At 49.5% G+C, this 15133-nt stretch overlaps 1 protein-coding gene across 1 annotated transcript; it reads left to right on the plus strand.

Moving 5' to 3' along the window:
* The first annotated feature begins 1543 nt into the window (after nt 1-1543).
* On the plus strand, nt 1544-14863 carry UPP1 (uridine phosphorylase 1). The gene is made up of 7 exons (XM_060247732.1): nt 1544-1587; nt 2893-3010; nt 3819-3977; nt 5774-5888; nt 10767-10976; nt 12301-12447; nt 14721-14863. The coding sequence occupies exons 1-7, from the start codon at nt 1544-1546 to the stop codon at nt 14858-14860; spliced, it is 933 nt and encodes a 310-aa protein (XP_060103715.1). The 3' UTR covers nt 14861-14863.
* Nucleotides 14864-15133: the final 270 nt, after the last annotated feature.

Below are 15133 nucleotides of genomic sequence, written 5' to 3' on the forward strand. Positions count from 1 at the left end.
CACCTTTGCATCTGGCTCCGCCCCCAATGTCTCCTGGCTCTACCTCCAAAGTCCCCAGATATTTCTTGAATTGGACTTGGCAACCCTAGAGGGGAGGCACCTGGGTGTAGAGGTTAAGAGCGGTGGACCCAGGTTTGATTCCCCACTCCTCCTCCACATGCAGCTGCTGGAGTGACCTAGGGTCAGTCACAGTTCTCTCAGAGCTGTTCTCTCAAGAGCAGTTCTCTCAGCTCCACCTACCTCACTGGGTTGTGGGGAGAGGAAAGGAAGGCAAGTGTAAGAACTATAAATAAAATCCCTTCCTCTTCTACTTCAGTGGGGTCTAATGCCAGAGAGTCCACCTTCTGAAGCATTTTCTCCAGGTGAATTGATTTCTTTCACCTGGAAATCAGTTGTAATAGCAGATCTCCAGCCACTACACAAGCCGGGCAGCCTGAGATGGGAACCAACCACTTCATGTAGTTTGATGAGGCAGCTCTGGTGAGAGCCAGTTTGGGGTAGGGGTGAAGTGCGCGGACTCTTATCTGGGAGAACCGGGTTGGATTCCCCACTCCTCCACTTGCAGCTGCTGGAATGGCCTTGAGTTGGCCATAGCTCTCGTAGGAGTTGTCCTTGAAAAGGCAGCTGCTGGGAGAGCCCTCTCAGCCCCACCCACCTCACAAGGTGTCTGTTGTGGGGAAGGAAGGGAAAGGAGATTGTTGGCCACTCTGAGATTCAAATTGAAGGGTGGGGTATAAATCCAGTATCATCATCATTTCCTTCCTTCCTTCCTTCCTTCCTTCCTTCCTTCCTTCCTTCCTTCCTTCCTTCCTTCCTTCCTTCCTTCCTTCCTTCCTAGATTCAGAGTGAAGGGCGGGATATAAATCCAATATCATCATCATCATCATCATCATCATCATCATCATCATCATCATCATCATCATCATCATCATCATCATCATCATCTATTTCTTCTTTCTTTTTTTCTTTCTGTCTTCCTTCCTCCTCCTTCTTTCTTCCTCCTTCTTTCTTCCTTCTTCCTCCTTCTTTCTTCCTTCTTTTTCCTTCTTACTTCCTTCTTCCTCCTCCTTTTTTCCTTCTTCCTCCTCCTCCTTCTTCTTCAACAACTAGTGGGACAGCTCGAGGCTTTCTCTTCTCCAGCGTGCTAAAAACGATACTGGGAGGTACTGGTGATCTTATGGATGCCATGCAATTTATTTTGAAGACTGAGCGCATGGGGTCGCCACTGTGCAGCCTGCCTCATAGGGTTGCCAACTCTGGCCTGGACAATTCCAGGCGATTGGGGTGCAGGGGATGGGGAGGGAGTTCGGGAACAGGAAGGAGATCTTCAGGGCTGTGATGCCAGAGAGTCCAACCTCCAAAGCTGACGTTTCCTCCTGAGGGACTGATCTCTGTCATCTCATGAGCAGCAGTACCAAACGGCGTGTCCTGAATCTAGACCTGTGATGGTCTTCCCCGGTGCTGCTCCTTACTTAATTTAAATGCTAGTCAATGCTGCAGGATCATTGCTTTTCTTCTGGTTTCTTTACTCTCTCAGGACCTAATGGCTACTCCTGGTGACCCTTCAGCGAAGAAGAAGAAAGCAGAGTAAGAACTCAGTCCAGTGCTAGTCAGACGGGGGAGGTATAAATTGGAGGGGTGCGGGGTGGGGGTGGGGCTGCAAGCAGCTCTTCTGTAATTTATCCTCAACAGAGTGATGTTTCTGATAGATGGAATGCTAGGCTCTTTCTTTCTTTCTTTCTTTCTTTCTTTCTTTCTTTCTTTCTTTCTTTCTTTCTTTCTTTCTTTCTTTCTCTCTTTCTTTCTCTCTCTTTCTTTCTTTCTCTCTTTCTCTCTCGTTCTCTTTCTCTCTCTCTCTTTCTTTCTCTCTTTCTTTCTTTCTCTCTCTCTTTCTTTCTTTCTTTCTTTCTTTCTTTCTTTCTTTCTTTCTCTCTTTCTCTCTCGTTCTCTTTCTCTCTCTCTCTCTCTTTCTCTCTCTTTCTCTTTCTCTCTCTTTCTTTCTCTCTTTCTCTCTCTCTTTCTCTCTCTCTCTCTTTCTCACTCTTTCTCTTTCTCTCTCTTTCTCTCTCTCTCTCTTTCTCACTCTTTCTCTTTCTCTCTCTTTCTTTCTTTCTCTCTTTCTCTCTCTCTTTCTCTCTCTCTCTCTCCCTCCCTCCCTTTGTTTTTCTTCATTTTTCTTTATTTCTTCCTTCCTTCCTTCCTTTCTTTCCTTTCCTTTTCTTCCTTCCTTCCTTCTTTCCTTCCTTTCTTATCTATCTATCTATCTATCTATCTATCTATCTATCTATCTATCTATCTATCTATCCATCCATCCATCCATCCATCCATCCATCCATCCATCCATCCTTCCTTCCTTCCTTCCTTCCTTCCTTCCTTCCTTCCTTCCTTCCTTCCTTCCTTCCTTCTCCCCCTTCCCCCTCTCTTTGTCTTTCTGTCCCCCTGGAGGGTTTCCAAGGCAAGAGGTGTTCAGAGGCGGCTGGCCGTTGCCTTCCTCTTTATAGCAGCCCTGGACTTCCTTGGGGGCTCCTACCCAAGTACTAACCAGGGTGATCCTCTGTAGCTTTTGCAATCTGATGAGATCAAGGCAGCCTGGGCTATTTTATTTTGAGTCGCTGAAAGAGAATCCACAAAACTTTGTATGCGTTTTGGAAATTCAGCATCCCTACACGTGAGGGAGTGATGTAGGTAGCAAATGTCTCCTTTTGGCGTCCAGATGCCAATGAATGTGAAGTTTGTTCACATAAGAATGCACCCAAGAGCAATACCCTTGAGGTGCCAGAGTTTTCCGCGGCTGGAAGGAACAATTCTAATTGATCTGAGACTGTGCTGGCCGCCTTGTGTAAGCATCACAATTTGATTTCTGTGAATTCATATTGTCCCTTTCTTTGACAGAGGAGGAGCCATCCACATTCCCAATCCTCACCTTGAGGAGATAAAAGAGGACGTCTTGTATCACTTCGCCCTCAGCACTGCTACCCACGATTTCCCTGCCTTGTTTGGAGATGTAAAAGTAAGAGGAGTATTATCCTGTTGGATTCAAAATAATTTCTTTTTTAGGTGTTTTTTGTATTTGCATAGAAGTTATGGCGACTTCTGGAGACCCACATAGCATTCTAATGGTTTCGTGTGGCGCAGAGTGGTAAAGCTGCACTACTGTAGTCGGAGCCCTCTGCTCATGACCTGAGTTAGATCCCAGCAGAAGCTGGGTTTTCAGTAGCCGGCTTGAGGTTGACTCAGCCTTCCATCCTTCCGAGGTCGGTAAAATGAGTAACCAGCTTGCTGGGGGGGAAAGCGTAGATGACTGGGGAAGGCAATGGCAAACCACCCCGTAAAAAGTCTGCCGTGAAAACGTGAAAGCAACATCACCCCAGCGTCGGAAACGACTGGTGCTTGCACAGGGGACTACCTTTTTAATTAGGTTTCCAGGTAAAGTAGGAATGGGGGGGGGAGGAGGGAAGGAAAAAGGGTGGGGTACATGAATTAAAATTGTGTGATATTTCTACTTATACCTTATCCATTTCATCTCTTCAGCATCAATATCAGTCATCTTATAGCATTTTCTGCAATTACCTCTTATAATTCATTAATCATTAATATCTGTTAAAACTCCCACTAAGACAAGGATATATTTTTACATGGCAATACTTGCCATTAATCGCATTATCATCTTACATTGGATGCTCATATATTATACTGTAACCAGCTATATAATGGTTCCGATATTTTCTTAGTTTCGCACGGATTAACATCTTTCAGTCTGGTTGCTAGTGTATCTATTTTTTATTCTAATGGCTTTGGTCTCCTGATTTTATTGTTAGTTTGTATGTGTCGGAGGGAGTCCCTCTAGGATGAAGAACTTCATCTCCTTCATTGCGGAGGACCTGGGAATCAGCACCCCCGGTGGTGAACATCCCAATATTTGTGCCGGAACGGATCGTTATGCCATGTACAAAGTAGGCCCCGTCTTGTCGGTCAGTGTAAGTATGCCAGAGATTCATATCCGTGTGGCCTCTGTATCCACCGAAAACATACCCGTCTTGAGAGTCCCGGTGGGCAGCTGTGTTGGTCTGAAGCAGAAGAACAAAGTTCGAGTCCACTGGCACCTTGAAGGCCAACACACTTTTATTCCGGGCATCAGCTTGGCATGCACAAAGTGCGTATGCACACAGAAGCTGGTACCCAGAATAAAACTTGGTTGGTTAACATATGAACGTATGAAGCTGCCTTCTACTGAGTCAGACTCTCAGTCCATCAAAGTATTGTCTACTCAGACTGGCAGCGGCTCTCCAGGGTCTCAAGCTGAGGCTTTTCACACCTACTTGCCTGGACTCTTTTAGTTGGAGATGCCGGGGATTGAACCTGGAACCTTCTGCTTACCAAGTAGATGCTCTACCACCGAGCCGCCGTCCGTCTGGACAGTGCCACTGGACTCAAACTTTGTCCCCATTTTTAATTTGAGAAGAGGCAACAGTGAGATCCCCCCCCCCTTAAATCCCAGTATAAGAACTTCAACTGAGTTTAGGATTACCAATCTCCTGGTGGCAGCTGGAGAAGTCCTGGAATAACAGCCGATCTCCAGATGATGGAAATCAGTTCCTGTGGGGAAGATGGCAGCTTTGGAGGGTGGACACTAGGGCATGATGTGCTGCTGAGGTCCCTTCCCTCCCCCAACCCCACCCTCCCCAGACTCCACTTCCAAAATCTTCAGGTATTTGGTGTAGTGGTTAAGTGTGTGGACTCTTATCTTGGAGAACCGGGTTTGATCCCCTACTCTTCCACTTGCAGCTGCTGGAATGGCCTTGGGTCAGCCATAGCTCTGGCAGAGGTTGTCCTTGAAAGGGCAGCTGCTGTGAGAGCTCTCTCAGCCCCACTCACCTCACAGGGTGTCTGTTGTGGGGGGGAGAAGATATAGGAGATTGTAAGCTGCTCTGATTCAGAGAAGGACAGGGTATAGATCTGCAGTTGTCTCCTCCTCCTTCTTCTTCGCAACCCTAAACTGGATTACAGGAATTAGAGAAGAGTATGCTAAAAACAGTATAATACATGAAGATAATGCAACGGAGCTGAATTTCACAACTGGAAAAGTTGCATGTGATGATCTTAGGCTTAAGGTTGAAGAAGAATCAGTTTGTAGGCTTCAGGAGCCTCTCTGCCAACTCCCAATAGGCCTACAGTTCCTAAGTACCCTCCAAGCCTTATGATTGGGTGAAGGAAAAAAATGGAGGGAAAAGCAGAAGCCAATCATTTGTGATAAGGTCGCCCACCTTGGGGTGGGAAATTTGTGGATATTTAGGTGTGAAGCTTTAGGACAGCTGTTTTGCGGAGTGGAAGGAACTCTGTGAGGTACAGGGCCAGTTTGGTGTAGTGGTTAAGTGCGCGGACTCTTATCTGGGATAACTGGGTTTGATTCCCCACTCCTCCACTGGCAGCTGCTGAAATGGCCTTGGGTCAGCCATAGCTCTGGTAGGAGTTGTCTTTGAAAAGGCAGCTTCTGTGAGAGCTCTCTCAGCCTCACCCACCTCACAGGGTGTCTGCTGTGTGTGTGTGGGGGTGGGGAAGGTAAAGGAGACTGTGACCACTCTGCGACTCTGAGATTGAGTATAGTGTGGAATATAAATCCAATATCTTCTTCTACAGTACCACAGAGTCCACCCTCTGAATCAACCATTTCTTCCAGGGAACTGATCTCTGTCGTCTGGAGATCAGCTGTCGTTCTGGGAGGCTGGCGACCGCAGTCTGTCAGTATTTATTGTGGCCCTTTTTTTAATTTCAGCATGGAATGGGCATCCCTTCGATTGCCATCATGCTGCACGAACTGATCAAGCTCCTGCACTACGCCAAGTGCACCAATGTGATCGTCGTTCGCATTGGCACATCCGGTGGACTAGGTATTCCTCTCCGTGGCTTTTCGACGTTTTTAATGTAAAAAGCCGTTTACGTGTAGCAGCCAGTGTTCCCTCGAAGCTGAGTTCATGTGAGCTAGCTCACAGTTTTTTAGCCTTTGGCTCACACATTTTTGTCTTAGCTCAGCCTGCTCAGTAGCTCACAAAGTAGAATTTCTGCTCACAAGGCGCCGTAGCTTAGAGCAGGGGTGTCGAACTTATTCGTTATGAGGGAAGGCTCTGACGTAAATGAGACCTTGTTGGGCCGGATCACGTCGGGTTGGGCTGAGCCGTGTTGGGCTGGGCCGTGTGTGTACCTATTGAAGATTAAGAAGCAGAGCTATAAGAGCCCTGTGGCGCAGAGTGGTAAAACTGCAGTACTGCATTCGGAGCCCTCTGCTCACGACCTGAGTTCGATTCCAGTGGAATCTGGTTCAGGTAGCCGGCTCCAGGTTGACTCAGCCTTCCACCCTTCCGAGGTCGGTCAAATGAGTCCCCAGCTTGCTGGGGGGAAAGTGTCGATGACTGAGGAAGGCAATGGCAAACCACCCCGTAAAAAGTCTGCCTTGAAAACATTGTGAAAGCAACGTCACCCCAGAGTCGAAAATGACTGGTGCTAGCACAGGGAACTGTCTTTACCTTTTAAGCAGAGATATAAATTTTTATGAAGGATACAGACAAAACGCAAATATTTATTTTTAAAAAACTTAAAACGTGCTTAAAACGTTAGCACTCATTGGCCTTAAAGATGCTTTCTTTGTATTTCTCCTGTGGGATCCAGGGAACTGGGCAAAGGAAGCTCTGGCTTCCCATGGGATCCAGGGGACTGGGGGGGAGGGAGCCTCAGCCAATAGAAGGAAGAGAGGCTAGGCTCAGTAGCTTTGCTGTGCAATTGAGAGAGCCTGGCAAAGCAAGCTATTCTTCCCCCCCTTTCCCCAAAGGAGGAGCCTCAGTCAATGGAGAAAATAGAGGTTTTGCTCTGTAGCTCCGGTGCAGTTGAGCAAGCCTTGCAAAGCAAGCTGTTGTGCAGAAGGAAGTGAGATATAGGGAGAAGGAAGCAGATGACAGCCAGTTGCTCGGGGGCCCGATAGGAGCTCTCCGGGGGCCTGATTCAGCCCTGGAACTGCATGTTTGACACCCCTGGCTTAGAGGGAGAGCCAGTTTGGTGTAGTGGTTAAGTGTGCGGACTCTTATCTGGGAGAACCGGGTTTGATTCCCCACTCCTCCACTTGCACCTGCTAGCATGTTCTTGGGTCAGCCATAGCTCTCTCAGAGCTGTCCTTGAAAGGGCAGCTGCTGTGAGAGCCCTCTCCAGCCCCACCCACCTTACAGGGTGTCTGTTGTGGGGGAGGAAGGTAAAGGAGATTGTGAGCTGCTCTGAGACTCTTCGGAGTGGAGGGCGGGATATAAATCCAATATCTTCATCTACCTCACAGGGTGTCTGTTGTGGGGGAGGAAGGTAAAGGAGATTGTGAGCTGCTCTGAGACTCTTCGGAGTGGAGGGCGGGATATAAATCCAATATCTTCATCTACCTCACAGGGTGTCTGTTGTGGGGGAGGAAGGGAAAGGAGATTGTGAGCCGCTCTGAGACTCTTTGGAGTGGAGGGCGGGATATAAATTCAATATCTTCATATACCTCACAGAGTGTCTGTTGTGGGGAGGAAGATAAAGGAGATTGTGAGCCGCTCTGAGACTCTTCAGAGTGGAGGGCGGGATATAAATCCAATATCTTCATCTACCTCACAGGGTGTCGGTTGTGGGGGAGGAAGGAAAGGAGATTGTGAGCCGCTCTGAGACTCTTCGGAGTGGAGGGCGGGATATAAATCCAATATCTTCATCTACCTCACAGGGTGTCTGTTGTGGGGGAGGAAGGAAAGGAGATTGTGAGCCGCTCTGAGACTCTTCGGAGTGGAGGGCGGGATATAAATCCAATATCTTCATCTACCTCACAGGGTGCCTGTTGTGGGGGAGGAAGGTAAAGGAGATTGTGAGCCGCTCTGAGACTCTTCAGAGTGGAGGGCGGGATATAAATCCAATATCTTCATCTACCTCACAGGGTGTCTGTTGTGGGGAGGAAGGAAAGGAGATTGTGAGCCGCTCTGAGACTCTTTGGAGTGGAGGGCGGGATATAAATCCAATATCTTCATCTACCTCACAGGATGTCTGTTGTGGGGGAGGAAGGGAAAGGAGATTGTGAGCCGCTCTGAGACTCTTTGGAGTGGAGGGCTGGATATAAATCCAATATCTTCATCTACCTCACAGGGTGTCTGTTGCGGGGGAGGAAGGGAAAGGAGATTGTGAGCGGCTCTGAGACTCTTCGGAGTCGAGGGTGGGATATCAATCCAACATCTTCATCTACCTCACAGGGTGTCTGTTGTGGGGGAGGAAGGGAAAGGAGATTGTGAGCCGCTCTGAGACTCTTCAGAGTGGAGGGCGGGATATAAATCCAATATCTTCATCTACCTCACAGGGTGTCTGTTGTGGGGGAGGAAAGGAAAGGAGATTGTGAGCCGCTCTGAGACTCTTCGGAGTGGAGGGCGGGATATAAATCCGATATCTTCATCTACCTCACAGGGTGTCTGTTGTGGGGGAGGAAGGGAAAGGAGATTGTGAGCCGCTCTGAGACTCTTCGGAGTGGAGGGCGGGATATAAATCCAATATCTTCATCTACCTCACAGGGTGTCTGTTGTGGGGGAGGAAGGAAAGGAGATTGTGAGCCGCTCTGAGACTCTTTGGAGTGGAGGGCTGGATATAAATCCAATATCTTCATCTACCTCACAGGGTGTCTGTTGTGGGGGAGGAAGGAAAGGAGATTGTGAGCCGCTCTGAGACTCTTCGGAGTGGAGGGCGGGATATAAATCCGATATCTTCATCTACCTCACAGGGTGTCTGTTGTGGGGGAGGAAGGGAAAGGAGATTGTGAGCCGCTCTGAGACTCTTCGGAGTGGAGGGCGGGATATAAATCCAATATCTTCATCTACCTCACAGGGTGTCTGTTGTGGGGGAGGAAGGAAAGGAGATTGTGAGCCGCTCTGAGACTCTTTGGAGTGGAGGGCTGGATATAAATCCAATATCTTCATCTACCTCACAGGGTGTCTGTTGTGGGGGAGGAAGGAAAGGAGATTGTGAGCCGCTCTGAGACTCTTTGGAGTGGAGGGCTGGATATAAATCCAATATCTTCATCTACCTCACAGGGTGTCTGTTGTGGGGGAGGAAAGGAAAGGAGATTGTGAGCCGCTCTGAGACTCTTTGGAGTCGAGGGCGGGATATAAATCCAATATCTTCATCTACCTCACAGGGTGTCTGTTGTGGGGGAGGAAGGGAAAGGAGATTGTGAGCCGCTCTGAGACTCTTCGGAGTGGAGGGCGGGATATAAATCCAATATCTTCATCTACCTCACAGGGTGTCTGTTGTGGGGGAGGAAGGAAAGGAGATTGTGAGCCGCTCTGAGACTCTTTGGAGTGGAGGGCTGGATATAAATCCAATATCTTCATCTACCTCACAGGGTGTCTGTTGTGGGGGAGGAAGGAAAGGAGATTGTGAGCCGCTCTGAGACTCTTTGGAGTGGAGGGCTGGATATAAATCCAATATCTTCATCTACCTCACAGGGTGTCTGTTGTGGGGGAGGAAGGGAAAGGAGATTGTGAGCCGCTCTGAGACTCTTCGGAGTGGAGGGCGGGATATAAATCCAATATCTTCATCTACCTCACAGGGTGTCTGTTGTGGGGGAGGAAGGAAAGGAGATTGTGAGCCGCTCTGAGACTCTTTGGAGTGGAGGGCGGGATATAAATCCAATATCTTCATCTACCTCACAGGGTGTCTGTTGTGGGGGAGGAAGGGAAAGGAGATTGTGAGCCGCTCTGAGACTCTTCGGAGTGGAGGGCGGGATATAAATCCAATATCTTCATCTACCTCACAGGGTGTCTGTTGTGGGGGAGGAAGGAAAGGAGATTGTGAGCCGCTCTGAGACTCTTTGGAGTGGAGGGCTGGATATAAATCCAATATCTTCATCTACCTCACAGGGTGTCTGTTGTGGGGGAGGAAAGGAAAGGAGATTGTGAGCCGCTCTGAGACTCTTTGGAGTCGAGGGCGGGATATAAATCCAATATCTTCATCTACCTCACAGGGTGTCTGTTGTGGGGGAGGAAGGGAAAGGAGATTGTGAGCCGCTCTGAGACTCTTCGGAGTGGAGGGCGGGATATAAATCCAATATCTTCATCTACCTCACAGGGTGTCTGTTGTGGGGGAGGAAGGAAAGGAGATTGTGAGCCGCTCTGAGACTCTTTGGAGTGGAGGGCTGGATATAAATCCAATATCTTCATCTACCTCACAGGGTGTCTGTTGTGGGGGAGGAAGGAAAGGAGATTGTGAGCCGCTCTGAGACTCTTTGGAGTGGAGGGCTGGATATAAATCCAATATCTTCATCTACCTCACAGGGTGTCTGTTGTGGGGGAGGAAGGGAAAGGAGATTGTGAGCCGCTCTGAGACTCTTCGGAGTGGAGGGCGGGATATAAATCCAATATCTTCATCTACCTCACAGGGTGTCTGTTGTGGGGGAGGAAGGAAAGGAGATTGTGAGCCGCTCTGAGACTCTTTGGAGTGGAGGGCGGGATATAAATCCAATATCTTCATCTACCTCACAGGGTGTCTGTTGTGGGGGAGGAAGGGAAAGGAGATTGTGAGCCGCTCTGAGACTCTTCGGAGTGGAGGGCGGGATATAAATCCAATATCTTCATCTACCTCACAGGGTGTCTGTTGTGGGGGAGGAAAGAAAGGAGATTGTGAGCCGCTCTGAGACTCTTTGGAGTGGAGGGCAGGATAGAAATCCAATATCCAATATCTTCTAAAATGCCAGGGCCTCCACCCCATTATTTTAAATGCAGGTTTGGAGCCCGGCTCTGTAGTGATCACCCAGCAGTCCGTCGATGCCGCCTTCAAGCCTCAGCTCGAACAGGTGATCCTGGGCAAGTCCATCTTCCGCAGCACAGCCCTGGACAAGGAGCTGGCTGAAGAGCTGTTGGAGTGTGGCAAGGAACTGAACCAGTTCAGCACCGTCGCCGGGAACACCATGTGCACCCTGGATTTCTACGAAGGTACGGCCGCTCCTGTGCAAACCTGTTGCTCTTTTTCTTCTTCTGCTCCGCCGCCACCCTCCTCTGCCTTGCTGTCCAGCCCGGTGGCCTACCAGGAGTGCTTCCCAGTGCACCACGGGAAGGCAGAGGTGCGCAGGGGTGCCCTCAGCTTCAGCACCCCAGCTCCACATTCACCCTCGCTGCCGTCTGCCTCGCCTCCGCCCTCCTCTGCATCGCCATCCAGCCTGACACCCTATGAGGAAGGCTGTGAGCAGGTGGCGGCAGTGGGGAAGGGGCTGAGTGGGGGTGGTGCAGCAGCAGCAGGCGCGCTTGGAGGGTGTGCTCGGCCCGCCCAGGATCTTGGCCCGCCCACCATCTACCACCATGGCACTAATAAGGACACCTGCCTGCCCCAGAGCAGGAGAGGGGCCTCGGGCGCCAGCTTGTGCAGTGGCTCAGAGGTAGAGCATCTGCTTGGGAAGCAGAAGGTCCCAGGTTCAATCCCCAGCATCTCCAACTAAAAAGGGACCAGGCAAATAGGCGTGAAGAACCTCAGCTTGAGACCCTGGAGAGCCATGAATGGGGCTGTGGCTCAGTGGTAGAGCATCTGCTTGGGAAGCAGAAGGTCCCAGGTTCGATCCCCGGCATCTCCAACTAAAAAGGGTCCAGGCAGATAGGAGTGAAAAACCTCAGCTGGAGACCCTGGAGAGCCCCTGCCAGTCTGAGTAGACAAGACTGACTTTGATGGACCGAGGGTCTGATTCAGTAGAAGGCAGCTTCATATGTTCATATGCCCAGCCCCCCAGCACTGGTGTGTGAGTGAGGGGGTGGGGAAGAAGGGGGCAGGTGGCAGGGCAGGAAGTCGGGGGGGGGGGCCTCGCCTAGGGCACCCAAAAACCCCACCACCAGCCCAGGGAACTCGTCTCCTGAGTCAGGATTCAAAAGGTGCCCACTGGCTTGAAAAGGTTGGGGGTTCCCTTGTGCAAAGACTTAAGGAAAGGAAAGGTCCCCTGTGCAAGCACCAGTTGTTTCCGACTCTGGGGTGACGTTGCACTCGCAGCGTTTTCACAGCAGACTTTTTACGGGGATGGTTTGCCATTGCCTTCCCCAGTCCTCTACACTCCCCCCCCCCCAGCAAGCTGGGTCCTCATTTGACCGACCTCGGAAGGATGGAAGGCTGAGTCAACCTCAGGCCGGCTACCTGAACCCAGCTTCTGCCGGAATTGAACTCAGATCGTGAGCAAAGAGTTCAGACCGCAGTACTGCTGCTTTACCACTCTGCGCCACGGGGCCGCTGCAAAGACTTAAATATGTGTATAAAAATCTGCCTTTCCTACATCCTTAGGCCAGGCTCGCCTGGATGGTGCGATCTGCTCATACAGCGAAGAAGAGAAACTGCAGTACTTGAAATCAGCGTATGAGGCTGGAGTGAGGAACATTGAGATGGAATCTTCTGTTTTTGCAGCCATGTGCAACCTCTGTGGTCTCAGAGGTAATGGCATCGGTACAGCCTTATTTCTGCTTCTGTTTCCGGTATATTTAATTTAGACTAGCAACGGGATGTTTGTAATACTGCTTTTCAGTACATACTTTTCCAGCATTTTAATGCAGTAGAATTTTTTTTTTTGAGGAATAATAGCTGGCAGCAAAGAAATTTAGGTCATGTTCTGTACAGTGTAACACAGGGGCATCCAACGCATTTGTTATGAGGGCCAGATATGACATAAATGAGACCTTGTTGGGCCGGGCCATGTGTGTACCTGTTTAAGATCAGGTAGCAGAGATATAAACTTTATAAAGCACCTAGACAAACACAATTAAATAGGTTTTTTAAAAAAAACCCATAAAACACACTTAAAACATTAGCACTCGTTGGAATTAAAGGTGCTTTCTTTGTATCTCTCCCATGGGATCCAGTGAACTCTGGCTCTTTCCTTCCTTCCTCAGAGAAACAGGAAGGGGAGGAGCCTCAGCCGATAGAAGGAAGAGAGTCTTGGCTCAGTAGCTCTGCTCTGTGATAAGAGAGGGACTGGAAAAACAAGCTCTGCCTTTGGAGAAAATAGAGTTTTTGCTCTGTAGCTCCTGTGCGATTGAGCAAGCCTTGCAAAGCAAGCTGTGACGCAGAAGGAAGCAAGAGAGAGGGAGAAAGAAGCAGAGGACAGCCAGTTGCTCGGGGGGCCTGGTATCCTTCACAGATGCATTTTTTCCCTTGTGTCTGTGCATCTGTTTGCTGGGTCCCTCCCTCCCTTGAGGAAACAGGAAAAACTGTGAATTGGATACAGTCAGATTTCCCCTCCCCCCCCCCGCCCACTAAGAGCGAAATGAGATGTTATCATGGCCGCAGGTTTGACCGACGGCTACTGCCACAACTTCAGAGAAGAATTTGACCATTTAGTAGGTTTAGGTTTATTAAATTTATACCCCTCCCCACCGATGCCGGCTCCGGGCAGCTTACATCAGTAGTCATAGTACCAATAAAAAACTAGGACATTAGTGCATCATCGTAATAAAATCAATTAAATAATAATTTTTTTTTAAAAAAAAAACAGTTGGTACTAATAACATTGTGGTGGTATTCGGTTAGCCAGTTTGGTGTAGTGGTTAAGTGTGCGGACTCTTATCTGGGAGAACCGGGTTTGATTCCCCACTCCTCCGCTTGCACCTGCTGAGATGGCCTTGGGTCAGCCATAGCTCTGGCAGAGGTTGTCCTTGAAAGGGCAGCTGCTGTGAGAGCCCTCTCAGCCCCACCGACCTCACAGGGTGTCTGTTGTGGGGGAGGAAGGGAAAGGAGATTGTGAGCCGCTCTGAGACTCTTCGGAGTGGAGGGCGGGATAGAAATCCAATATCTTCATCTACCTCACAGGGTGCCTGTTGTGGGGGAGGAAGGGAAAGGAGATTGTGAGCCGCTCTGAGACTCTTCGGAGTGGAGGGCGGGATATAAATCCAATATCATCATCTTCTTATGATGGCGTCAGTATTTCCTGGATTCCTCAAAGTCTGCTGGAAGCAAGCCGGAAGGGTGTGGTTGTACAGGCCACCTTTGACTTTGGCGTGAGGATCCTAGTTCATGGTGCAGGGGGGCCAGGTAGCCCACTGCTTTCTCAAGTAATGAAGCAATATGAAAAAGTGCACGGTGGGGGCGGGACACGAGAGCCCTTGGTCTCTCTTCACTACAGGCTCCATCAGGAACAGGCCCCCACGGATCTTTTAAATAGTCAAACTCTTCTCTAAAATGGCAGCAGAGGTCAAACCCGTGGTCACCGTTATGTCGAGTAGCTCTGGCCTTGAGTTTCACGATATTCCCTACATTCCCCATCCTGCTTGGTTTCTATATATTCAGAAGAAGAGATTGGATTTATATTCAGCCCTTCGCTCGGAGTCTCAGAGAGCCTTACGTTCTCCTTCCCTTCTTCCCCCAACAGACACCCTGTGAGGTAGGTGGGGCTGAGAGAGCTCTGCGAGAACAGCTCGGAGTGAACTTGTGACTGACCCAAGGCCACTCCAGCAGCTGTGCGTAGAGGAGTGGGGGATCAAACCCAGTCCCCCCAGAGTAGAGTCCGCGCTCTTAACCACTACACCAAATTGGCTTCAGTTCCCACGATCCTCAGCATAACCTCTTTGACTGGAAAATGGGAATCCCTCCTTTCTTTTCACCCTGAAGAAAAGCTGGTGGGATCCAACCCAACGTCATTCTTTAATGTTCTTCGTGTTAATTTTGAAGGAAACGTTTTGAGAGCTCTGCTTTTGTTATATGACTTTGCCAAGGCGCCGTGGTGTGTGTCACGCTCCTGAACCGGCTGGACGGCGACCAGATCACCACCCCTCACGAGGTCCTGAAGGAGTACCAGACGAGACCACAGAAGCTGGTGGGACACTTCATCAAGAAGCGTCTTGGGAAACAGTGACATTTCCCCTCAGTTTGTACTGCCGGGAGATTGCTGCCTGAAAGATAAGTGGTGCTTTCATGTGGAACTCTTGCTATACACCCTCCGCCCCCAGTAGTTTCTGTTCGGGCTTCTGCGTTACATCAAGGATTTCCTGGGGTTTTCCCAGCTCCTCTGCCAGTTTCCTGGGGTGGCTCAGGTGAGGCCTGATTCAGATATAGGCGTGTAGGCATCTAGTTAACTTTTCCATAATCATGAGCACATGAAGCTGCTTTATACTGAATCAGACTGCTG

The sequence above is a fragment of the Heteronotia binoei genome, chromosome 10, assembly GCF_032191835.1.
Source record: "Heteronotia binoei isolate CCM8104 ecotype False Entrance Well chromosome 10, APGP_CSIRO_Hbin_v1, whole genome shotgun sequence".
NCBI lineage: Eukaryota > Metazoa > Chordata > Lepidosauria > Squamata > Gekkonidae > Heteronotia > Heteronotia binoei.

Coding starts and splice junctions, on each gene's coding strand:
- UPP1 (XM_060247732.1), top strand. CDS start 1,544: ATGGCTACTCCTGGTGACCCTTCAGCGAAGAAGAAGAAAGCAGA. Junction 10,977..12,300: donor CACCCTGGATTTCTACGAAG/GTACGGCCGCTC, acceptor CTACATCCTTAG/GCCAGGCTCGCCTGGATGGT. Junction 12,448..14,720: donor CAACCTCTGTGGTCTCAGAG/GTAATGGCATCG, acceptor GACTTTGCCAAG/GCGCCGTGGTGTGTGTCACG.